This window comes from Oncorhynchus clarkii, chromosome 6 (assembly GCF_045791955.1).
Source record: "Oncorhynchus clarkii lewisi isolate Uvic-CL-2024 chromosome 6, UVic_Ocla_1.0, whole genome shotgun sequence".
Taxonomy (NCBI): domain Eukaryota; kingdom Metazoa; phylum Chordata; class Actinopteri; order Salmoniformes; family Salmonidae; genus Oncorhynchus; species Oncorhynchus clarkii.
In genome coordinates this window covers 24689393-24714598 of record NC_092152.1, presented here as the reverse complement: position 1 = coordinate 24714598, position 25206 = coordinate 24689393, and the positions used below count along the sequence as shown (strand labels likewise).

The window sequence follows — 25206 nt, the reverse complement described above, 5'->3', positions numbered from 1 at the left end:
TTGCACCCTCTGTAACCACATTATTTTGTTGACTCTGCTGGTCATCTATGAAGAATGTTTGAACTACAGTACTTGAAGAACTGTAGTAGGATGTCCCTTGGGGGTATCCGTACCTAGTAGGACATGCGAGGGTTAGGTTAATAAACAGGCTGGAGCTAGAACCTCGTTGTCGCGCGTCTTTATTTTAGATCATACTATATGGTGTCAGAAGAGGTTTTAAAATTCACATAAACGTGAAGGAGGTACCAAGTAAATCATACAGTCAGGCTGTTTCAAAGCAGGGAGGGCACAGTGTTGGAGATAAAACAGCGCATATCATTATTTTGCTAGCTAACGAGCAAGGACTAAGCTACTGCTAAGCAACATGTTGCAAGAGGAAGAAGCTGGCGGGATTTCAGGGTTTGCGACTCCAAGTTCAACGGGCTCTGGCGCAAACACGGCCAGGCCATTGGCTAGTGCTGACGGATTTCGCATTAGTCCCCCGGAGAATTTTGCTTGTATGGACATTCAAAACTGGCCGAAATGGATCATGCGCTTTGAAAGGTACAGGGTAGCATCAGGCTTAAACGTGAAAAACTAGGCATTTCAAGTTAATACACTGATCTACTCTATGGGTGATGAAGCCGAGGATATATTAAATGCTTCAACGTTGACCGAGGAAGAGAAACTTAACTACAGTGCCGTTAAAGACTTTTGAAACGCATTTTGTAGGGAGACACAACATTATTTTTGAGAGCTAGTTTTAATATGCGCAAACAGGAGCAGGGTGAAACCACTGACAGTTGTATCACAGCTGTTCACAAACTAGCAGAACATTGTCAGTTTGGCGCGCTCAGGGAAGAGCTGATCCGAGATCGGATTGTAGTCGGAATAAGAAATATATCACTTTCTGAAAAGTTACAGTTGGATTCCCAGTTTACCTTGTCCACAGCTGTAAACCAGGTTAGGCAGAGTGAGACAGTAAAAAGACAGCAGACGATACTGCGCGACAACGAGGTTCTAGCTCCAGCCTGTTTATTAACCTAACCCTCGCATGTCCTACATAGGTACGGATACCCCCAAGGGACATCCTACTACATCTTCCCCTCTCCCATGAACAAGAACTCAACATGCATAACCACTAAAGCATAACTGAAATACAATTTGGAAACCAGTATTATTCTAAACATTCATAACCACATCAGCTGGTGTTATCAATGGATTAAAGTCCATTTTTTCCAGGCAAGGGGTCGCTGAGGTCCTGGTTACAGATAACGCTCCCCAGTTCTCTTCGAGCTCCTTTTCTGCTTTTGCCGCAGAATATGACTTCATACATGTGACCAGTAGCCCCTACCATGCACAGAGTAATGGTGAGGCAGAGAGCTGTGAAAACAGTCAAGGGACTGCTGAAAAAGAACAAGGATCCATACAGGGCTCTGTTAGCTTACAGAGTTACACCACTGCATCATGGGCCGTCGCCTGCCGAGCTCCTGATGGGCAGGGGGCTGCGTTCCCCATTGCCTGTCTCGCCGGCTCAGCTTAAACCCCGATGGCCTAACAGAAAGGCCTTCGCTGAGAGGGACAAAAGTCTGAAACAAACGCAAACTGGAGACTTTAATCGGAGACACCGTGCTAAGGAGAGGCCAGAGCTGACCGAAGGTCAACGCGTGTGGATTACAAACTCAAAGACACCAGCAATAGTGCTGAGGAAAGCGGATGCCCCACGCTCCTATGTGGTGGACACAGGCTCAGAAGAGGTACGAAGGAACAAAACACACCTCAGAGCTCTTCCAGATCTACCAGCCACACAGACCGAGGCCACAGCAAATGCACAAAAAAGAGGGTGAAGGAGAGAGAATGCTCACAGAGCCACAAGCGCGCCCAAAAAGGGATGTGAAGCCACCAGAGTGGCTGAAAGACTATGTTATGTGAAGAGAAAACATACTGCTGGGGAACATACCCAGCAAAAAGAGACTGTACCTAAGTTAATGTTCATACTGTGTGATTTAATGCTTTCATACTGTTTCAGGATGGGAAGTAGCATGTTAGAGAATAATACTGGTTTCCAAATTGCATTTCAGTTATGCTTCAGTGGTTATGCATGTTGAGTTCTTGTTCATGGGAGAGGGGAAGACGTAGTAGGATGTCCCTTGGGGGTATCCGTACCTAGTAGGACATGCGAGGGTTAGGTTAATAAACAGGCTGGAGCTAGAACCTCGTTGTTGCGCGTCTTTATTTTAGATCATACTACAAGAACGATCTGTCCTTATTGGCCATGTACGCTTATAATCTCCACCGGCACAGCCAGAAGAGGACTAGCCACCCCGCCTGGTTCCTCTCTAGGTTTCTTCCTAGGTTCCTGTTTTTCTAGAGAGTTTTTCCTAGCCACCGTGCTTCTTCTAAATCTGCATTGCATGCTATTTGAGGTTTTAAGCTGGGTGTTGGAATAAGCATTTTGTGACATCTGCTGATGTAAAAAGGGCTTTATAAATAAATTGTACTGATTGATTGATGATTGATTGTGAAATGGAGTAGCATATATCCATCATGTAAAATGAACATTGAGCACTGTCTCCATGGAGTATAGCACTGCAGCCTTAGGCAATGTATATGTGGTGCATAACATTATCTCATATCACATGCATGGCAAGACATGATTGATGTAATTAGATGCTCTGGAGAGATCCCACCCTCCTTCCCCAACACATGTAGAATGCTTAGAAACCACCAGAAACCTATGAAATAGATCAACAGATTATGTTTAATCTCCTCTCAAGGTCTGTTGATTTACAGTATCTCAGAATCAGGAACTGTCATATCCCATGTGATATGTCAAAACAAGTTGATACGTGTTATCATGTTGCATTGGGTTTGTATTTGTATTTATTGTGGATCCCCTTTAGCTGCAGCAGCTACTCTTCATGGGGTCCAGTAAAATGAAGGCAGGTATGCAATTGTAAAAACATTCCTCTAGGCATATCTGACGTCACGTATTTGATATCTTTATGTGAAGGTTAATGTCCATATTGACATCAGTTCGTTGTGTTTGAGGACGGTTCACTGACCGGTTTTCAACGGATACGATTAGGCGAGTATAACAGTTACAGAAAAGCTACAGTAGCCTATCAGAACAGCTGCAGTATCAGAGGCGCAGAGCCTTAATTAACGGGCTACACATAATGGCTGACGACAGCCAGGTAAGGTTCATTTTAGCCTACGTTTAATGAGCTTTACAGTTGTCCTAATTCCATCTTGTTCTAATGGCAAGTCTGCCTTAAGTGCAGAAACTATGGTTGATATTAGAAAATAAGTATGATTGGAAGTTTAGGCAAGCAATTCCAATTGGGGAATTGTTGTGGGATGTTAGCATACCATATTGCGCGTGTAGCATTCGTGCCATGGAGGATTGTGCAGGCCGGCAGGTTGCTACAGGATCCTAGTATCATGTATGTTATAGGGATCCGATCTGGCTGACTTTTTCACCTGAACTGCTCATTGGCTGTCAATAATGAGCCCAGTGAGCAGGATGTGTAGCTGGGCTCTGCAATAATTAGCTCTCAGAGCAATTACAAATAACTATTCTTGTTTTAAAAGCGTCATTACAACTAGCAACATGACGGTCAGTCACCTCTAAGCAGGACTCAGTAGAAACGCTATGTGTTGGATTTGTCCATGTCTCGCTAAATTAACCTAGCTACCATAACAGCCGTGGAGAATTTACACTACAGTTTTAAGGGATCTCTCTGAAGGTTTTAGATGATACAGTGGTGCTTCGTCCTCTGGATGAAGAACCATACATCTCGGCTTGGCTTCATTGCATTATTATTTGTGAAACGTTGACATGCCATTTGTGTTGGCGGATGGATGAAAATAATGTGATTATAGTATCGTTATACATAGGCTAGCAGGAAAATCCGCATGAGATATCCATAGAACTGAGCCCTGCTCCGTTTCAGCACCATGGCACGGTCCCCTGACGCCAAGAAACGTGTCAGCTCTATGCAGCGGACAGCTCCACAGTGCTGAAATAGTTCAAGCCCCCTTGAACATATTTGATTTGAAATGATTCTGCAAGTGGTTATAATTTATTGCACGTCCTAGTTCTGCAGCTTTGCAACCTCAGAATTATAGCTAATGGATGGCAGCGAGTTACGTTTTTGTGCATGGTGATGAATGACGATGCATGATAAACCATAAATTAAACGTAAAAACGTGCACTTAGACATATTTTCGTTTGGCAGAACTTTGACAAGCTTTGATTTGTTTTCTAATTACATTGACAATTCATATAGACATTAGACTTAGGCCTAATTGTGACATCATGTGTGTATGACATCTTTGGAGAATGCTCTGGCTTCAGCCAATCGGAATCGAGTATTCAACAATGCTTTGGCATAATTCAAGGACGTTCATATTCACTTCAGTTGTTTGCCGATGGTTCACTGACGTTTTTTCAAAGGAGGTATTAGTATTTCCTCTAAACAGCCTACAACAATAAGCTACACATCATGTCAGATGACAGCAAGGTATGGTTCATTTAGCCTATTTTGAGTTTAGAGGAGAAATTACTAACAATATAGTAGGTCACTAACACAGCAGTAGGTCTCACTGGTTTGATCCATGGACTGAAATCTGACCACTATTGCCGTTTTGTTTAAAATAGGAGCGAATAAGTTGTTTCATAAAGTCACAACCTAGGACTGATATTGGCCTCTCATTTATCCACCAGAGCGTGAAATGGGAGGATCCCCTTGATGACCAAAATAAGGTTGTGGAGAATATGAAGGATGAAACAGAGACACATGAGACCAACAAGAACAGGACAGGAGGCAAGGTAAGAAATATGCTGTCCTTTACACATGCTCTGCCTACTTAGGCACAGATCTAGGATTAGTTTACTATCACTAAATCCTAGCCTTAAAGCATTAGGAGGAGACGCTACACTGACCTTAGATCTGCTATGAGACCTATAATCTGTTGTCATGTAGGCTAAACGTAAGTCCAGTGGCTGTGCCAAGAAGACTTCCGTGGATGTGGACAGCAGCATTGGTGAAGGTCTGAGATTACTTCATGTTGGGTGCAGGTTGTGTTCAAATTCATCAGCACTAATCTGAGAAGATAGTATCTATATAGGTGAAAGCAATATAAGGGAGGCCCGCAGAGAGATGTGCTTTTACCTGTCCAGTGCAATCAAATCACTAAAGGTGAAGGAAATTAGGGATCACGTTCAGATTCAACTTTAGATTTCTCTTTGCGGTTTCCCAGAGTCTTCTCAGACACCCGGGTGTGGTTTCCGGGAAAGGGGATCTATCATTGAGCAGCTGGAGAAGGAGGCTCAGAGAACTCTAATGCCTTCTCTCAAGATTGGGACATGCTGTGCCCCAATCCTCCTCTCCTTCCTGAGGAGTCTAACTGATGAGCAAGTCCCATGTCTTTTTCCAACCTCACATACAACAACTCTGAATTTATAGTCATAGTGCACCTTCTAACCACAAATGGGATTTCAAACACTACACCTAACCCTAACATCACTGTAACCACACCCCTAACTCTTCCTGTAAATCAAGAACAAAATGTCTCATGTACTTGCTAATAGCTTAATTAAATACACGTTTATTTTCCCTAACATGGCTATCTAGTGACTCCACTAACTCAACATCAGTGTGCAGGTAAAATATGTTTCCTTTCTTTTCTTTTCTCTAGCCAATGGAGAGTGATTCAGCATGGCATGAAAAATAACGTAAGTCTCTCCACATAAGGTTCTGGTCAAGAGTTGTGCGCTATATATGGAATGGTGTCATGGAATTACTTGATTGACAAAAACATTCCTCTGTTTGTTGGCCATAGCTCACATTCGAGCAGCTCTCCATGCTGTGTCTGAAGATTGTTAAAGTCGTGACCCAGACAGCCCTCCGCATTCTCCTACCAGCGCTCGCTCGTATCATGGGGGTGAACCTGAGGAGTGGGGCAACCTCCCCAGAATCCCAGTGCTCTCTGACAGGGTCTGAGGATTCCTTAGGCAGTCTGGATGAGAGAGAGAAAAAGCTGCTGATCAGTGAGATGAACTACTGGACTAAGGAGAGGAGGAGGAATGGCAGTGCAGGGTCCCGCCAAAAATCGACTCGCAGAACCTCATCACCATGCTGTTCGCCTAAGAGGTATGTTCACAGCAATATTTCAACTTAATAATCGCAAGACCTGACCCATACTTATCATAAATTTTTAACTTGGAATTCACACCTTGTAGTTTTAAGTTCTGGTCAGAAATGTTGCCACTGAGGGGGTGGGTCCAGGTGAAAGTAATTTTTAACTGGGTAAAGCATAAAGTCATATTCTGATGTCGTACAAACATAAAAATCAGGCAAAAAATTGTGTCAGTTGGCTTTAGGCTTCTAGAACTACGGTGGTATGAGAAGTAATCCATCATTGCTCTAATTTGGTTTTCAGGCTCACTAATGACCCAGATTAGATACAGTTGGTCACATTTGCATGGCATAAGTGGTGATTGTGTGTTTATATTCAAGGTCCCAGACCTCATTGCAGAGCTTGCCTGCAACTAGAGAGGCTCCCCTCATGGAGGATCCTCTGAAGGCTCTTTTTGGGGTAACGGAAGAGAGCCTCCTGATATCCCTGGTTGAGGGTCACTCCAACCCCACCTCCTCCAGCTCCTCCGAGTTGAGCTGTGCTATCGTGGGGGAGGTGGTACACCAGCTTAACTCTGGCCTCTCAGTGGCCATTCAGGCCAGCCCGGGGAGTTGCCCCCCTATGGACAGTCAGGACATAGCAGCAGGCAAGGAGGTCATTCGGGTAGCCTCGGTGCAGATCCTGGCCGAGCTACAGAGCCAAACGTCTGAGCCAGAGTGGGTAGGGTTTATCGAGCCCCTCATGGACCCTGTGACCGATGATGTGCTGGATGCCATTGTCGGCACAATGGACAAAATGGCACAGGACTTCAACATCCTATTGGATCTGGCCAAGAAGATGACAATCTTGGGGTCTAAATTTCTGACCAATCTTCAATGTGACCTTGATGTTGAGTGTCCATCTGGGAAAGAAGGGACCACTCACTTTCTCAAAGAGACTGGATCCTCTACCAGTGTGGTGGCCAGAAAGCTTCAGACCCTCTCTAGCCCCGACTTTCAGTCTAAAGCCCTGAAGGCGGTGAGCACCATCCTTACAAGGAAAGTCAGCAGCTCTTCTGGCATGGCTCCTTCCTCTAGGCCTTCTAGTGCTGCTCCTAGCCTTACTGAAGCCCCCCTGAATACCAGCTGCACAGCCCTGACATCTGTAACCTCCACTGCCACAGTGATTGTTAAGGCATTTGTGGGAGGCATGGAGACGATAGCATCATTTGAAGGCACATGTGAAGCCGTTGATTGGCCAGTTCCTGTAAATGACCACAAAACAGGATCTTCACAGATGATAACCTTCTCTCTAGCCCGCACACTCTACGGCCGTATACGAGCAAAGCTGAGGGACCTTTTAACTCTATCCACTCGAGAAGAAGGTGTGGCTAAGGATGCTTCTCTTCAGGAGTCTTCAGACACCCTGGAAAAGGCAACTGTTTCAACTGTTGAGGTCCAGTTACCCAGCACCGAACTTAGTAGAGTTCCCAGAGAGAGCCAACCAATACCAGCTCTCTGTCGCTCCAATCTGGATACCAGTACTCAAGAAGTTCTTAGCAGTGTTTTTTCCATCTACAAGTCAGAGTTATCAAAAGTGGAGAGTAAATCCTTGGCCGTTGTCAGTTCATCTGATGAGTCCCTAGAGGCTTGTTGGTTTGTTGATGGTGTCCTATCAAAGCTCGATGACTATACTATTTCCCAGTCACCCTCACCCAATGAAGACTTGAGCGTGAGTACTCAATATTCTCAACTGAGCTCAGAAGAGAGTGTCAGAATCACAGAGTCCTCTACTAGTCTGATTCAGAGCATTAAGAAGCTCTTCAGCAATGACTTCCAGACTCAGGCAGAAGAGGCAGTGAGTAAAGTGCTGATGAGATCCAGTCATTCCTTTATCACACAGATCAGCCATACTGGTCTTCAGAAAAGTCTGCAGGCTGGCTTATCATCTAGCTCACCATCAGAGATCCATGTCCTTTCAGAATCCATGTCCTCCATGTCCTCTGAGAATACAGCCTCTGGATTAGTGGAAACCTTTGTCAAAGGAATGGCAACTATTTTCCAGAAAAATGAGTCTACTGACACTGTGCTACTGGAAAGAAGTGGGAGAGTTTCGCAGTGCTCCCACGGGGGCTCCCAACTGGATGATACTGAATTGAGTGTTAAAATATCAGAGGAGAAGCTTTGGTCAACAGCTAAGACCATCTGTGTCAGTATGAAGAACACACTTAAGGATTTCTTCACAGGGCTGAAGCCATCCGGATCCGAAAGGACAGAAAATGCTTCTTCCAAAGAGACCCTTGGGGAAATCCTGGTTGCTATCCAGAGTGAAATCTCCAACTTAGGGCGAATGAAGGATTCCAGGGAGCTCCTTCATATCAATGATATGGTAGGAACTATACTGAAGGAGGTTGAGAAAAGTGAGGATGACAGTGAACAAGTCTACCAAGACAACCCTAGAACCTGTTCATCTTTGTCCACTTCTTTAAATGGTCGTAGTTCCTTGTCCAGCTCTTCAAAGGGTCCTAGGTCAGAGTGTGAGTTAGAGATCAACCTCCCTGGCACTCCCATCCCTGACCAAGTGCCTTTTGATCTGACCTGCCCCATCGTCAGGAGCTCCTGCATCGACACCAGGGTCTCTAAAATGCCAGATATTTCTTCAAGTGACCTAAAGACAAAGATGATGGCACACACAGATGAACCCCTGCATCGTAACAGTCCAATGACTGACAGCAGTCGACCACCGAGTGCTAAAGCCTCTTTTCGATCCTCCACTCCGTCTTTCACCAGCAAGGGAACCTCTTTGGTGCCAAAGGAAGATGGGATTGACATTGAAGAGAAGGAGGAGTGTATCCCCAGCAGCTCTGGCCATCTGAGGGAGCTCTTAATCACCCCGGACATCAGCAGTGCCACTGCATTCCCACTGCAGTACTTGATGGACCCCAGCAAAGATGATGACATCTGTTTTGTCACCATACTGGTGATAAGGTTGCTATCGAAGATCAGACCCTCAGCCCTAGATGGACCCTCCCAACAGGCAGCAGACATGACAGAAACATCTCAGCAACTCATCAGACAAGTCCTGTCTGAGTTCTGTGCTGCATCCAGATTCTCCAGGACACAGGCATATTCCCAGAACCTGTACATCCACAGGGTGTTCAGAGGTGTACATCAAAACCTCATGGAGGAGTTTGGCTCTTATAACACCCTGCAAGCAGCTATTTCCTCCCAGGACCCTGCATTTGACAGAGTCCTGGTAAAGTCCTTGACCCAGCAGCTGGTACAAGGATGCAAGGAGGCGTCAAGACCAGCTTCTGCTGCAACAAACCCATTAGACCAGGCTGAGACAGAGAGGGGGGCTGAGCAGAAAGCAAGAAGGAGCTTCCTTTGCTTTTCAATGACCAAACTCAGGATCAACTTCAAGGTATAGCAGGGAGTTAGCATTTGTTTTTTGTTCCAGTTAGGTGCTGATGTTATTGATGTGGCTATGATAAGACAAATACATGAAATAAATATGTTTTATTCATCACTAAATTGTTGCCTTGGATTCAGAAGTGTTCCATTTATTTATTTATTCTCTATACCATTTTCTTTACCTTTCTTCTGTTAGCGTTCCAAGAGAGGAAACAAAAAGGACTGCCATTCAGTCCAGGAACAGACTGAGATTCCCTCTACTGATGGACATTGCATAGGTAAGGATGTTTTAGAGCTCTGCTATAGATTGTAGTTTTGTTTAGGTGTGTGTTAGAAACATAGGTATGCCTACCAAACTCATAGCACTGTTATTTTTCAATGTTACTATACTGCATCTCTCTCTCTGTTTCTAGCTCCAGTTGGAGAGGTTTCTCCCTCCATACCTCAGCTTGTCAAAAAAAGATCCTTGATTGTCAGGGTCTTTTCAGCAATGATGAAGCCATTCAGGCGCTTCACCAAGAAGAACCTGTAACCTGTTACGCTGCATGAAGAACTACTTTTGTAATAGCAAGACTTTTGACAAGAGGAATTTCTGCATGTCTACCCTTTCAAAGTCTATTTGATCAAATAAATGCCAATTATTTTACAAGAATTTCAAGTGTTTTGGAAGATTGATAATACTGAAGCAGATTTTCCCAGAGAAATGCACTAGTTCCCCCTTGGTTACACTTTTATTGTTCAGTTTTTGAGTTGGCAGGACTTTGGGCAGCAGGTAGCCTTGTGGTTAGAGCGTTGGGCCAGTAACTGAAAGGTTGCTAGGTCAGATCCCTGAGCTAACCATGTAAAAATATGACGTTCTGCTCCTGAACAAGGTAGTTAACCCACTGTTCCTAAGCTGTCATTGTAAATAAGAATTTGTTCTGAACTGACTTGTCTAGGAAAATAAATAAAATAACCACAGCTTGACTCCAATACAATAGTTGCTGCATAGACTGTCAGATAACCAGATGTTCTCTATTCATTTAGTTAGATTGGTAAGAGCTTATTAGCAGCAAGGGGAAAACACATAGAGGATAATTAGCTATCTGCAGCTAGATCAACCCTCTGAGATGCTTTCTATATGTTGAAAATATAAGGTCCAACAGTTGACAGTGCATGTCAGAGCAAAAACCAAGCCATGAGGTCAAAGGAATTGTCCGTAGAGCTCAGAGACATGATTGTGTCAAGGCACAGATTTGGTGAAGGGTACCAAAACATTTATGCAATGTCCCCAAGGACACAGTGGCCTCCATCATTCTTAAACGGAAGAAGTTTGGAACCACAAAGACTCTTCCTAGAGCTGGCCGCCAGGCCAAACTGAGCAAAAGGGCTTTGGTCAATTCAAAATAGCTCTACTCTGAGAACTACTTTTAATCACAGAGTGGAAAACATAGAACCATACTGTGTGGATCACAATTATGGGTATATTCTGGAATAAGACAAACATATACATAGAGTTGGAGTCTGAGTGTGTGTACACACAGCCACCTCTTTAACCACTCTTCAAAATATTTGGCAGCCTTTGAGATGGAGAGGCAGGAGAATGAGTGACAGAACAAGAGTATAATAAAAGCATGACTTCTCTCCCACTCCTGCTCACAGCAGCAGTGCAGTGGAGTATCTTCAACAGCCATAGGCCCAGGGATTTCACATCACATTCCATGATGCAATGCAGAATACGGCTTCACACAGAACAATCACCAAACCCAATAGATAACACTTCGAACAGGCCACCCAATTCTCGGGCCGACTCTCTTCTCTGTATACATCAATGATGTAGCTCTTTCTGCTGGTGATTCTCTGATCCACCTCTACGCAGACGACACCATTCTGTATACTTCTGGACCTTCTTTGGACACTGTGTTAACTAACCTCCAGACGAGCTTTAATGTCATACAACTCTCCTTCCGTGGCCTCCAACTGGTCTTAAACGCAAATAAAACTAAATGCATGCTATTCAACCGATCATTGCCCGCACCTGCCAGCCCATCCAGCATCACTACTCTGGACGGCTCTGACTTAGAATACATGTATAACTACAAATACCTAGGTGTCTGGCTAGACTGTAAACTCTCCTTCCAGGCTCACATTAAGCATCTCAAAAATTAAAAAGCAAAATCAAAAATTAAATATAGAATCAGCTTCTTATTTCGCAACAAAGCTTCCTTCACTCATGCTGCCAAACATACCCTCGTAAAACTGACCATCCTACCGATCCTTGACTTTGGCGATGTCATCTATAGAATAGCCTCCAACACTCTACTCAGCTAACTGGATGTAGTCTATCACAGTGCCATCCGTTTTGCCACCAAAGCCCCATACACTACTCACCACTGCGACCTATACGCTCTCGTTGGCTGGCCCTCGCTTCATACTTGTCGCCAAACCCACTGGCTACAGGTTATCTAGAAGTCTCTGCTAGGTAAAGCCCTGCCCTATCTCAGCTCGCTGGTCACCATAGCAGCACCCACTCGTAGCACGCACTCCAGCAGGCATATCTCACTGGTCACCCCCAAAGCCAATTCCTCCTTTGGTCACCTTTCCTTCTAGTTCTTTGCTGCCACTGACTGGAACGAACTGCAAAAATCACTGAAGCTGGAGATTCCCATCTCCCTCACTAGCTTTAAGAACCAGCTGTCAGAGCAGCTCACAGATCACTGTACCTGTTCATAGCCCATCTGTATACAGCCCGTCTATCTACCTCATCCCCATACTGTATTTATTTATTTTGCTCCTTTTGCACCACAGTATCTCTACTTGCACATCCATCTTTTGCACATCTACCATTTCAGTGTTTAATTGCCATATTGTAATTACTTTGCCACCATGGCCTATTTATTGCCTTAACTCCTTTATTTGACCTCATTTGCACTCACTGTATATAGACTTTGTTTTATTTTTTCTACTGTATTATTGACTGTATGTTTTGTTCATTCCATGTGTAACTCTGTGTTGTTGTATGTGTCGAACTGCTATGCTTTATCTTGGCCAGGTCGCAGTTGCAAATGAGAACTTGTTCTCAACTAGCTTACCTGGTTAAATAAAGGTAAAATAAAAAAACTGTTTAGATGTATATTTTCTTTCTGACACTGGGGCTTTTTGAGCTTTGCTATTGGTCTCTTTCTCTGCTGGCTTTTCTCCCACTTCTTATGGAGACTCGTTGGGTAGGCTCGCTCAATATAAATGGCGCCAGAGATGCGGGAATGAGGAGTGTGTTGGGTGAATATGTAATCTTAATGCAGGGGTGGCAGTCCATTTTGCACCGGGGCTGTCTGTAAAACGTTGCGCCTCAAAGGAGGTGTGTAAAGGTAGGCTGCTTGTTGTTAAAGCAGAAGTTAACAACATGGGTTTTGTCTTTATAAATGTGTATGACCCTAACACAGGGAGAGAAAGAGGGGTTCTATTTGGGAGTCTTAGACAGGAACTCTCACAGGTAGCGCCTGAGGAGACGCTGGTGGTCGGAGGGGACTGGAACTGTACAATGGATTTTTACAAAAGACAGAAATGATGAAGAGCCTCAGCGTCAGTGTCAGTGGGAGTGTTAAGGGACATCATTAATCAGTTCGACCTAGTGGATGAACTAAACATCCAAACACAAGACAGTATACATGGGTGGAGGTTTTTGGGGCTAGGCTGAGTGCAGCCCGACTTGATCGGTTTTACATGTCTAGGAATCGGAGCAATAGGCTGCTGGGCGCTACCATTCTCCCAGTGGGGTTTTCAGATCACCACATAACCATGGCTCGGCTGTCTATTTCACCAGGGCCCCGGCAGGCATCTTATTGGAAGTTCAATGTAAAGCTCTTACAAGATGCCACTTTTTGCTCAGGTTTCCAAACCTTTTGGGAAAGGTGGGGGCAGCGAAGAGAGGAGTATGAGTCTCTGAGTTAATGGTGGGATGTGGGGAAAGTCCAAATTCGGCTTTTCTGTCAACAGTACACAGCTCTCTCATCCTCAGAGGCTAGGAGAGTATTGGGGGAACTAGAGCGTTGTATTAGTGAGATAGAGGTAGAGATGGTGGGGCAAGGCAATGTAGGCCTCCAGGCTAATTTAGCCGAATTACGTAGGGACCTGGGCAGTTTTTTCCAGGTTAAAGCAAAGGGAGCACTAGCAGCTAGGTTCTCCATGCTCAAGGAGATGGATGCTCCCAGCTCCTTCTTCTTTGGTTTGGAAAGACAGAGCGGTGAAGCAAAGGGTATGCATTGTCTACGGCTGTCTGATGGGCGGGTGACCTCTGTGGGAGCAGACTGTGGAGTTTTATACTGAATTGTATAGGGCAGAAGTGTGTGATCCTATGTGTGCTCAAGTCTTGTTCGCAGGACTCCCTAAGCTCTCTCTGGCACAGATGGATGAAATGGACATTCCTCTGTTGATGACCAATGATCTTTCTTCTGTACTGAAATTCCAAATACTGTACCACTTGGCAGTTGTTATGTACATATTGTTGTTTTATTCCTTTTGCTTATTTTCTGAATAACTGTAAGATGTTAAAATTGTGTCGTTCCTGGAAGCTGTTGCCGTAGTGATAACCAAAAGATACCTGTGTTGATCTGCACCCCCCAATCCAAAGGGTTAGTCATTCAACAGAGTTGCCAAGTAATCTTCACGATTACACTGCGTAATACACTACAGATAGAATGGTAAGATTCCTATGTACTCTTCATTGGCTCCCTAACTGTGTAAAAAGACATATATTATTTTTTTAAATGAACTGAACTGGCAGAGGCCGTAACCCAGATGTCCCCCGGTCGTGCACCGGGGGTCGATGGACTCCCAGTGGAGTTTTATAAAAAATTCTGGGGAATAATTGGACAGGACTTCTTTTGCGTGTTGCGTGAATGCGTCGGGGTAGGAGAGTTGCTGATGGGCTGCCGTCGGGCGGCTCTGACTCTCCTGCCCAAAAAAAGGGGACTTGTGTGAACTTAAGAACCAGAGGCCTGTGGCATTACTCTGTGCGGACTACAAGATATTTGCCAAAGTCCTCTCTAACAGACTGAAGTCCCATTTGGACTCGATAGTACAAAAGGACCAAACATCTTGTGTACCAGGACGCTCAATCACGGACAACTTGTTCTTAATTAGGGACTTGAGGTTCTAATGTGAACTTGGGACTGGTCTCTTAAGATCAAGAGAAGGCTTTTGATAGAGTGGACCATGAGTATCTGTTTAATGTGGTGTCTGTGCTTGGGTTTGGGAAGAGTTTTTTGACATGTGTGAAGCTGTTGTATGCTGGGGCGTCATGTATAGTCAAGGTGGGAGGGGGGCTCAGTAGGCCAGTCTGGGTGAGACAGGGCATTAGACAGGGATGCCCTCTATCTGGGCAGCTATACACATTAGCCATTGAGCCTTTTTTAGGACTGCTACGCAGGAGACTGCAGGGAGTGTGCTGGACAGGAATGGATGTGGTGACAGGCATAGCAGTGTCAGCATATGCAGATGATGTTTCTGTGATGATCAGGATATGCAGGCACAGGAGACCAGTCTCAAGGTGTACGAGGGAGCTTCATCAGCTAAGGTAAACAAACTGGGGCAAGAGCAAAGCTCTGTTATTTGGGGCATGGGGGGATAGGGCTCCTCCTCTGCTTCCAGGGGGTTTGCAGTGGGGTTGTGAAGGGCTTAAAGTGTTGGGGGTGTACCTGGGCTTGGAGAAGTGGGTAAGGAAGAACTGAGAGGGGCTGTCACAGGCAGTGGTGTCAAGTCTGGCCAGGTGGAGGTGGTTCCTGTCCCAAGTGTCATATAGAGGGAGGGTGCTGATAATTAACAACCTGGTAGCATCTTCCCTGTGGCATAAACTGGCTGTCCTCAATCCCCCTGCCCCGCTCGCAGACCTGCAACGCAAGCTTCTTCTGGTCGGGCCATCACTGGCTGAAGGCAGCAGTGTTGTACATGACCGTTCATGAAGGAGGACAGGGCCTGGTGGAACTGGAGAGCAGGATGGCTGCTTTCAGGCTAAAGGTGGTGCAGAGACTGCTGTACCATGCTGATGTTGGGGCCACCAATGTTTCCGCCACTGCAGGTGACGGCAGAGACTGGAGACTGGAAAGGGGTCTGGAGGACTTGTTAGATTTCAACACTCCGAGCCTGGGGGAGTTTGAGGATGTGGGAGGTAAAGCCCTCTACAACCTCTGCATTAAGGTTAGGAACATTAGGAGCCTAACAGGAGTGAAGGCACATCAGTGGCAGGGGATATGTGGGGCTGAGAGTATGGTGGGTTTTAGGTGGAGGGGGCTCTATAAACCCCCAGTACCAAAGAGGTCAGGGGACCTCCAGTGGAGGGTTCTTCATGGAGCCCTGGCCACTAACAGCTGGTTGGCACGGGTTGAACCGGGATTCGGGCAGGGGTGTCTTTTCTGTAAAATGAAAGAAACTGTGATTCATGTGTTTTCTGTGTGCACCAGGTTAATGCCTTTAATGTCTCTGTTGGAATGTCTGTGTGAGAGGTTGGGGGTGGTGTAAAGAAAGGCCAAAAAGTCTCATTCTCCCTCTCTATCTCACTCGCTCGCTCACTCACACCAACCAACCAACCACACCTGCAGTCTCGACCTCTGAATGCTCGGCTACGAAAAGCCAACTGACATTTACTCCTGAGGTGCTGACCTATTATTTGACCCTGCTGGTCATCTAAGAAGAACGTTTGAACTACAGTACTTGAAGAACGATCTGGCCTTAATGGCCATATACTCTTATATTCTCCACCAGCACAGCCAGAAGAGGACTAGCCACCCCTCAGAGCCTGGTTCCTCTCTACGTTTCTTCCTAGGTTCCTGTTTTTCTAGAGAGTTTTTCCTAGCCACCGTGCTTCTAAATCTGCATTGCATGCTATTTGAGGTTTTAAGCTGGGTGTCTGAATAAGCACTTTGTGACATCTGCTGATGTAAAAAGGGCTTTATAAATAAATTGTACTGATTGATTGATTGTATGAAATGGAGTAGCATATATCCATCATGTAAAATGAACAATGAGCACTGTCTCCATGGAGTATTTCACTGCAGGCAATGTATATTTACGTGGTGCATAACATTATCTCATATCACATGCATGGCAAGACATGATTGATGTAATTAGATGCTCTGGAGAGATCCCACCCTCCTTCCGCAACACATATAGAATGCTTAGAAACCACCAGAAACCTATGAAATAGATCAACAGATTATGTTTAATCTCCTCTCAAGGTCTGTTGATTTACAGTATCTCAGAATCAGGAACTGTCATATCCCATGTGATATGTCAAAACAAGTTGATACATGTGTTATCATGGTGCATTGGGTTTGTATTTGTATTTATTGTGGATCCCCTTTAGCTGCAGCAGCTACTCTTCATGGGGTCCAGTAAAATGAAGGCAGTTATGCAATTGTAAAAACATTCCTATACATTCACAACAGATTTCACAAAATCCATGTTCCTGTTTGATTTCAGGATAGGCTGTCAACAGCACGTACTGTGACACTATGATATCTATTCTGATTAAGTCAACAATACCTCTAGGCATATCTGACGTCACGTATTTGATATCTTTATGTGAAGGTTAATGTCCATATTGACATCAGTTCATTGTGTTTGAGGAAGGTTCAATGACGGGTTTTCAACGGATACGATTAGACGAGTTTAACAGTTACAGAACAGCTACAGTAGCCTATCAGAACAGCTGCAGTATCAGAGGCGCAAAGCCTTAATTAACGGGCTACACATAATGGCTGACGACAGCCAGGTAAGGTTCATTTTAGCCTACGTTTAACGAACTTTACAGTTGTCCTAATTCCATCTTGTTCTAATAGCAAGTCTGCTTTAAGTGCAGAAACTATGATTGATATTAGAAAATAAGTATGATTTAGAGTTTAGGCAAGTAATTCCAATTGGGGAATTGTTGTGGGATGTTAGCATACCATATTGCGCGTGTAGCATTCGTGCCATGGAGGATTGTGCAGGCCGGCAGGTTGCCACAGGATCCTAGTATCATGTATGTTATAGGGATCCGATCTGGCTGACTTTTTCACCTGAACTGCTCATTGGCTGTCCATAATGAGCCCAGCGAGCAGGATGTGTAGCTGGGCTCTGCAATAATTAGCTCCCAGAGCAATTACAAATAACTATTCTTGTTTTAAAAGCGTCATTACAACTAGCAACATGACGGTCAGTCACCTCTAAGCAGGACTCAGTAGAAACGCTATGTGTTGGATTTGTCCATGTCTCGCTAAATTAACCTAGCTTCCATAACAGCCGTGGAGAATTTACACTACAGTTTTAAGGGATCTCTCTGAAGGTTTTAGATGATACAATGGTGCTTCGTCCTCTGGATGAAGAACCATACATCTCGGCTTGGCTTCATTGCATTATTATTTGTGAAACGTTGACATGCCATTTGTGTTGGCGGATGGATGAAAATAATGTGATTATAGTATCGTTATACATAGGCTAGCAGGAAAATCCGCATGAGATATCCATAGAACTGAGCCCTGCTCCGTTTCAGCACCATGGCACGGTCCCCTGACGCCAAGAAACGTGTCAGCTCTATGCAGCAGACAGCTCCACAGTGCTGAAATAGTTCAAGCCCCCTTGAACATCTTTGATTTGAAATTATTCTGCAAGTGGTTATAATTTATTGCACGTCCTAGTTCTGCAGCTTTGCAACCTCAGAATTATAGCTAATGGATGGCAGCGAGTTACGTTTTTGTGCATGGTGATGAATGACGATGCATGATAAACCATAAATTAAACGTAAAAACGTGCACTTAGACATATTTTCGTTTGGCAGAACTTTGACAAGCTTTGATTTGTTTTCTAATTACATTGACAATTCATATAGACATTAGACTTAGGCCTAATTGTGACATCATGTGTGTATGACATCTTTGGAGAATGCTCTGGCTTCAGCCAATCGGAATCGAGTATTCAACAATGCTTTGGCATAATTCAAGGACGTTCATATTCACTTCAGTTGTTTGCCGATGGTTCACTGACGTTTTTTCAAAGGAGGTATTAGTATTTCCTCTAAACAGCCTACAACAATAAGCTACACATCATGTCAGATGACAGCAAGGTATGGTTCATTTAGCCTATTTTGAGTTTAGAGGAGAAATTACTAACAATATAGTAGGTCACTAACACAGCAGTAGGTCTCACTGGTTTGATCCATGGACTGAAATCTGACCACTATTGCCGTTTTGTTTAAAATAGGAGCGAATAAGTTGTTTCATAAAGTCACAACCTAGGACTGATATTGGCCTCTCATTTATCCACCAGAGCGTGAAATGGGAGGATCCCCTTGATGACCAAAATAAGGTTGTGGAGAATATGAAGGATGAAACAGAGACACATGAGACCAACAAGAACAGGACAGGAGGCAAGGTAAGAAATATGCTGTCCTTTACACATGCTCTGCCTACTTAGGCACAGATCTAGGATTAGTTTACTATCACTAAATCCTAGCCTTAAAGCATTAGGAGGAGACGCTACACTGACCTTAGATCTGCTATGAGACCTATAATCTGTTGTCATGTAGGCTAAACGTAAGTCCAGTGGCTGTGCCAAGAAGACTTCCGTGGATGTGGACAGCAGCATTGGTGAAGGTCTGAGATTACTTCATGTTGGGTGCAGGTTGTGTTCAAATTCATCAGCACTAATCTGAGAAGATAGTATCTATATAGGTGAAAGCAATATAAGGGAGGCCCGCAGAGAGATGTGCTTTTACCTGTCCAGTGCAATCAAATCACTAAAGGTGAAGGAAATTAGGGATCACGTTCAGATTCAACTTTAGATTTCTCTTTGCGGTTTCCCAGAGTCTTCTCAGACACCCGGGTGTGGTTTCCGGGAAAGGGGATCTATCATTGAGCAGCTGGAGAAGGAGGCTCAGAGAACTCTAATGCCTTCTCTCAAGATTGGGACATGCTGTGCCCCAATCCTCCTCTCCTTCCTGAGGAGTCTAACTGATGAGCAAGTCCCATGTCTTTTTCCAACCTCACATACAACAACTCTGAATTTATAGTCATAGTGCACCTTCTAACCACAAATGGGATTTCAAACACTACACCTAACCCTAACATCACTGTAACCACACCCCTAACTCTTCCTGTAAATCAAGAACAAAATGTCTCATGTACTTGCTAATAGCTTAATTAAATACACGTTTATTTTCCCTAACATGGCTATCTAGTGACTCCACTAACTCAACATCAGTGTGCAGGTAAAATATGTTTCCTTTCTTTTCTTTTCTCTAGCCAATGGAGAGTGATTCAGCATGGCATGAAAAATAACGTAAGTCTCTCCACATAAGGTTCTGGTCAAGAGTTGTGCGCTATATATGGAATGGTGTCATGGAATTACTTGATTGACAAAAACATTCCTCTGTTTGTTGGCCATAGCTCACATTCGAGCAGCTCTCCATGCTGTGTCTGAAGATTGTTAAAGTCGTGACCCAGACAGCCCTCCGCATTCTCCTACCAGCGCTCGCTCGTATCATGGGGGTGAACCTGAGGAGTGGGGCAACCTCCCCAGAATCCCAGTGCTCTCTGACAGGGTCTGAGGATTCCTTAGGCAGTCTGGATGAGAGAGAGAAAAAGCTGCTGATCAGTGAGATGAACTACTGGACTAAGGAGAGGAGGAGGAATGGCAGTGCAGGGTCCCGCCAAAAATCGACTCGCAGAACCTCATCACCATGCTGTTCGCCTAAGAGGTATGTTCACAGCAATATTTCAACTTAATAATCGCAAGACCTGACCCATACTTATCATACATTTTTAACTTGGAATTCACACCTTGTAGTTTTAAGTTCTGGTCAGAAATGTTGCCACTGAGGGGGTGGGTCCAGGTGAAAGTAATTTTTAACTGGGTAAAGCATAAAGTCATATTCTGATGTCGTACAAACATAAAAATCAGGCAAAAAATTGTGTCAGTTGGCTTTAGGCTTCTAGAACTACGGTGGTATGAGAAGTAATCCATCATTGCTCTAATTTGGTTTTCAGGCTCACTAATGACCCAGATTAGATACAGTTGGTCACATTTGCATGGCATAAGTGGTGATTGTGTGTTTATATTCAAGGTCCCAGACCTCATTGCAGAGCTTGCCTGCAACTAGAGAGGCTCCCCTCATGGAGGATCCTCTGAAGGCTCTTTTTGGGGTAACGGAAGAGAGCCTCCTGATATCCCTGGTTGAGGGTCACTCCAACCCCACCTCCTCCAGCTCCTCCGAGTTGAGCTGTGCTATCGTGGGGGAGGTGGTACACCAGCTTAACTCTGGCCTCTCAGTGGCCATTCAGGCCAGCCCGGGGAGTTGCCCCCCTATGGACAGTCAGGACATAGCAGCAGGCAAGGAGGTCATTCGGGTAGCCTCGGTGCAGATCCTGGCCGAGCTACAGAGCCAAACGTCTGAGCCAGAGTGGGTAGGGTTTATCGAGCCCCTCATGGACCCTGTGACCGATGATGTGCTGGATGCCATTGTCGGCACAATGGACAAAATGGCACAGGACTTCAACATCCTATTGGATCTGGCCAAGAAGATGACAATCTTGGGGTCTAAATTTCTGACCAATCTTCAATGTGACCTTGATGTTGAGTGTCCATCTGGGAAAGAAGGGACCACTCACTTTCTCAAAGAGACTGGATCCTCTACCAGTGTGGTGGCCAGAAAGCTTCAGACCCTCTCTAGCCCCGACTTTCAGTCTAAAGCCCTGAAGGCGGTGAGCACCATCCTTACAAGGAAAGTCAGCAGCTCTTCTGGCATGGCTCCTTCCTCTAGGCCTTCTAGTGCTGCTCCTAGCCTTACTGAAGCCCCCCTGAATACCAGCTGCACAGCCCTGACATCTGTAACCTCCACTGCCACAGTGATTGTTAAGGCATTTGTGGGAGGCATGGAGACGATAGCATCATTTGAAGGCACATGTGAAGCCGTTGATTGGCCAGTTCCTGTAAATGACCACAAAACAGGATCTTCACAGATGATAACCTTCTCTCTAGCCCGCACACTCTACGGCCGTATACGAGCAAAGCTGAGGGACCTTTTAACTCTATCCACTCGAGAAGAAGGTGTGGCTAAGGATGCTTCTCTTCAGGAGTCTTCAGACACCCTGGAAAAGGCAACTGTTTCAACTGTTGAGGTCCAGTTACCCAGCACCGAACTTAGTAGAGTTCCCAGAGAGAGCCAACCAATACCAGCTCTCTGTCGCTCCAATCTGGATACCAGTACTCAAGAAGTTCTTAGCAGTGTTTTTTCCATCTACAAGTCAGAGTTATCAAAAGTGGAGAGTAAATCCTTGGCCGTTGTCAGTTCATCTGATGAGTCCCTAGAGGCTTGTTGGTTTGTTGATGGTGTCCTATCAAAGCTCGATGACTATACTATTTCCCAGTCACCCTCACCCAATGAAGACTTGAGCGTGAGTACTCAATATTCTCAACTGAGCTCAGAAGAGAGTGTCAGAATCACAGAGTCCTCTACTAGTCTGATTCAGAGCATTAAGAAGCTCTTCAGCAATGACTTCCAGACTCAGGCAGAAGAGGCAGTGAGTAAAGTGCTGATGAGATCCAGTCATTCCTTTATCACACAGATCAGCCATACTGGTCTTCAGAAAAGTCTGCAGGCTGGCTTATCATCTAGCTCACCATCAGAGATCCATGTCCTTTCAGAATCCATGTCCTCCATGTCCTCTGAGAATACAGCCTCTGGATTAGTGGAAACCTTTGTCAAAGGAATGGCAACTATTTTCCAGAAAAATGAGTCTACTGACACTGTGCTACTGGAAAGAAGTGGGAGAGTTTCGCAGTGCTCCCATGGGGGCTCCCAACTGGATGATACTGAATTGAGTGTTAAAATATCAGAGGAGAAGCTTTGGTCAACAGCTAAGACCATCTGTGTCAGTATGAAGAACACACTTAAGGATTTCTTCACAGGGCTGAAGCCATCCGGATCCGAAAGGACAGAAAATGCTTCTTCCAAAGAGACCCTTGGGGAAATCCTGGTTGCTATCCAGAGTGAAATCTCCAACTTAGGGCGAATGAAGGATTCCAGGGAGCTCCTTCATATCAATGATATGGTAGGAACTATACTGAAGGAGGTTGAGAAAAGTGAGGATGACAGTGAACAAGTCTACCAAGACAACCCTAGAACCTGTTCATCTTTGTCCACTTCTTTAAATGGTCGTAGTTCCTTGTCCAGCTCTTCAAAGGGTCCTAGGTCAGAGTGTGAGTTAGAGATCAACCTCCCTGGCACTCCCATCCCTGACCAAGTGCCTTTTGATCTGACCTGCCCCATCGTCAGGAGCTCCTGCATCGACACCAGGGTCTCTAAAATGCCAGATATTTCTTCAAGTGACCTAAAGACAAAGATGATGGCACACACAGATGAACCCCTGCATCGTAACAGTCCAATGACTGACAGCAGTCGACCACCGAGTGCTAAAGCCTCTTTTCGATCCTCCACTCCGTCTTTCACCAGCAAGGGAACCTCTTTGGTGCCAAAGGAAGATGGGATTGACATTGAAGAGAAGGAGGAGTGTATCCCCAGCAGCTCTGGCCATCTGAGGGAGCTCTTAATCACCCCGGACATCAGCAGTGCCACTGCATTCCCACTGCAGTACTTGATGGACCCCAGCAAAGATGATGACATCTGTTTTGTCACCATACTGGTGATAAGGTTGCTATCGAAGATCAGACCCTCAGCCCTAGATGGACCCTCCCAACAGGCAGCAGACATGACAGAAACATCTCAGCAACTCATCAGACAAGTCCTGTCTGAGTTCTGTGCTGCATCCAGATTCTCCAGGACACAGGCATATTCCCAGAACCTGTACATCCACAGGGTGTTCAGAGGTGTACATCAAAACCTCATGGAGGAGTTTGGCTCTTATAACACCCTGCAAGCAGCTATTTCCTCCCAGGACCCTGCATTTGACAGAGTCCTGGTAAAGTCCTTGACCCAGCAGCTGGTACAAGGATGCAAGGAGGCGTCAAGACCAGCTTCTGCTGCAACAAACCCATTAGACCAGGCTGAGACAGAGAGGGGGGCTGAGCAGAAAGCAAGAAGGAGCTTCCTTTGCTTTTCAATGACCAAACTCAGGATCAACTTCAAGGTATAGCAGGGAGTTAGCATTTGTTTTTTGTTCCAGTTAGGTGCTGATGTTATTGATGTGGCTATGATAAGACAAATACATGAAATAAATATGTTTTATTCATCACTAAATTGTTGCCTTGGATTCAGAAGTGTTCCATTTATTTATTTATTCTCTATACCATTTTCTTTACCTTTCTTCTGTTAGCGTTCCAAGAGAGGAAACAAAAAGGACTGCCATTCAGTCCAGGAACAGACTGAGATTCCCTCTACTGATGGACATTGCATAGGTAAGGATGTTTTAGAGCTCTGCTATAGATTGTAGTTTTGTTTAGGTGTGTGTTAGAAACATAGGTATGCCTACCAAACTCATAGCACTGTTATTTTTCAATGTTACTATACTGCATCTCTCTCTCTGTTTCTAGCTCCAGTTGGAGAGGTTTCTCCCTCCATATCTCAGCTTGTCAAAAAAAGATCCTTGATTGTCAGGGTCTTTTCAGCAATGATGAAGCCATTCAGGCGCTTCACCAAGAAGAACCTGTAACCTGTTACGCTGCATGAAGAACTACTTTTGTAATAGCAAGACTTTTGACAAGAGGAATTTCTGCATGTCTACCCTTTCAAAGTCTATTTGATCAAATAAATGCCAATGATTTTACAAGAATTTCAAGTGTTTTGGAAGATTGATAATACTGAAGCAGATTTTCCCAGAGAAATGCACTAGTTCCCCCTTGGTTACACTTTTATTGTTCAGTTTTTGAGTTGGCAGGACTTTGGGCAGCAGGTAGCCTTGTGGTTAGAGCGTTGGGCCAGTAACTGAAAGGTTGCTAGGTCAGATCCCTGAGCTAACCATGTAAAAATATGACGTTCTGCTCCTGAACAAGGTAGTTAACCCACTGTTCCTAAGCTGTCATTGTAAATAAGAATTTGTTCTGAACTGACTTGTCTAGGAAAATAAATAAAATAACCACAGCTTGACTCCAATACAATAGTTGCTGCATAGACTGTCAGATAACCAGATGTTCTCTATTCATTTAGTTAGATTGGTAAGAGCTTATTAGCAGCAAGGGGAAAACACATAGAGGATAATTAGCTATCTGCAGCTAGATCAACCCTCTGAGATGCTTTCTATATGTTGAAAATATAAGGTCCAACAGTTGACAGTGCATGTCAGAGCAAAAACCAAGCCATGAGGTCAAAGGAATTGTCCGTAGAGCTCAGAGACATGATTGTGTCAAGGCACAGATTTGGTGAAGGGTACCAAAACATTTATGCAATGTCCCCAAGGACACAGTGGCCTCCATCATTCTTAAACGGAAGAAGTTTGGAACCACAAAGACTCTTCCTAGAGCTGGCCGCCAGGCCAAACTGAGCAAAAGGGCTTTGGTCAATTCAAAATAGCTCAACTCTGAGAACTACTTTTAATCACAGAGTGGAAAACATAGAACCATACTGTGTGGATCACAATTATGGGTATATTCTGGAATAAGACAAACATATACATAGAATTGGAGTCTGAGTGTGTGTACACACAGCCACCTCTTTAACCACTCTTCAAAATATTTGGCAGCCTTTGAGATGGAGAGGCAGGAGAATGAGTGACAGAACAAGAGTATA

General features: G+C 44.7%; 2 protein-coding genes across 2 annotated transcripts; both read left to right on the top strand.

Moving 5' to 3' along the window:
- The first annotated feature begins 118 nt into the window (after positions 1 to 118).
- Positions 119 to 10475, top strand: LOC139410858 (serine-rich adhesin for platelets-like). Its single transcript, XM_071156448.1, has 8 exons — positions 119 to 543; positions 4709 to 4813; positions 5245 to 5398; positions 5683 to 5719; positions 5827 to 6137; positions 6504 to 9525; positions 9712 to 9793; positions 9929 to 10475. The coding sequence occupies exons 3-8, from the start codon at positions 5328 to 5330 to the stop codon at positions 10045 to 10047; spliced, it is 3642 nt and encodes a 1213-aa protein (XP_071012549.1). The 5' UTR covers positions 119 to 543; positions 4709 to 4813; positions 5245 to 5327; the 3' UTR covers positions 10048 to 10475.
- An 8977-nt stretch (positions 10476 to 19452) lies between these two features.
- LOC139411993 (serine-rich adhesin for platelets-like) lies at positions 19453 to 24543 on the top strand. Its single transcript, XM_071158764.1, has 5 exons — positions 19453 to 19805; positions 19913 to 20223; positions 20590 to 23611; positions 23798 to 23879; positions 24015 to 24543. Exons 1-5 carry the CDS (start codon positions 19794 to 19796, stop codon positions 24131 to 24133), a joined length of 3546 nt encoding a protein of 1181 aa, XP_071014865.1. The 5' UTR covers positions 19453 to 19793; the 3' UTR covers positions 24134 to 24543.
- The last annotated feature ends 663 nt before the right edge of the window (positions 24544 to 25206 follow it).

Excerpts from the sequence above, each read along its gene's own strand:
- LOC139410858 (XM_071156448.1), top strand. The coding sequence starts at position 5,328 with ATGCCTTCTCTCAAGATTGGGACATGCTGTGCCCCAATCCTCCTCTCC. Across the intron at positions 5,399-5,682 it reads CTGAGGAGTCTAACTGATGA|CCAATGGAGAGTGATTCAGC; the intron begins GCAAGTCCCATG and ends TCTTTTCTCTAG. Across the intron at positions 5,720-5,826 it reads AGCATGGCATGAAAAATAAC|CTCACATTCGAGCAGCTCTC; the intron begins GTAAGTCTCTCC and ends TGTTGGCCATAG.
- LOC139411993 (XM_071158764.1), top strand. Across the intron at positions 23,612-23,797 it reads AACTCAGGATCAACTTCAAG|CGTTCCAAGAGAGGAAACAA; the intron begins GTATAGCAGGGA and ends TTCTTCTGTTAG. Across the intron at positions 23,880-24,014 it reads TACTGATGGACATTGCATAG|CTCCAGTTGGAGAGGTTTCT; the intron begins GTAAGGATGTTT and ends CTCTGTTTCTAG.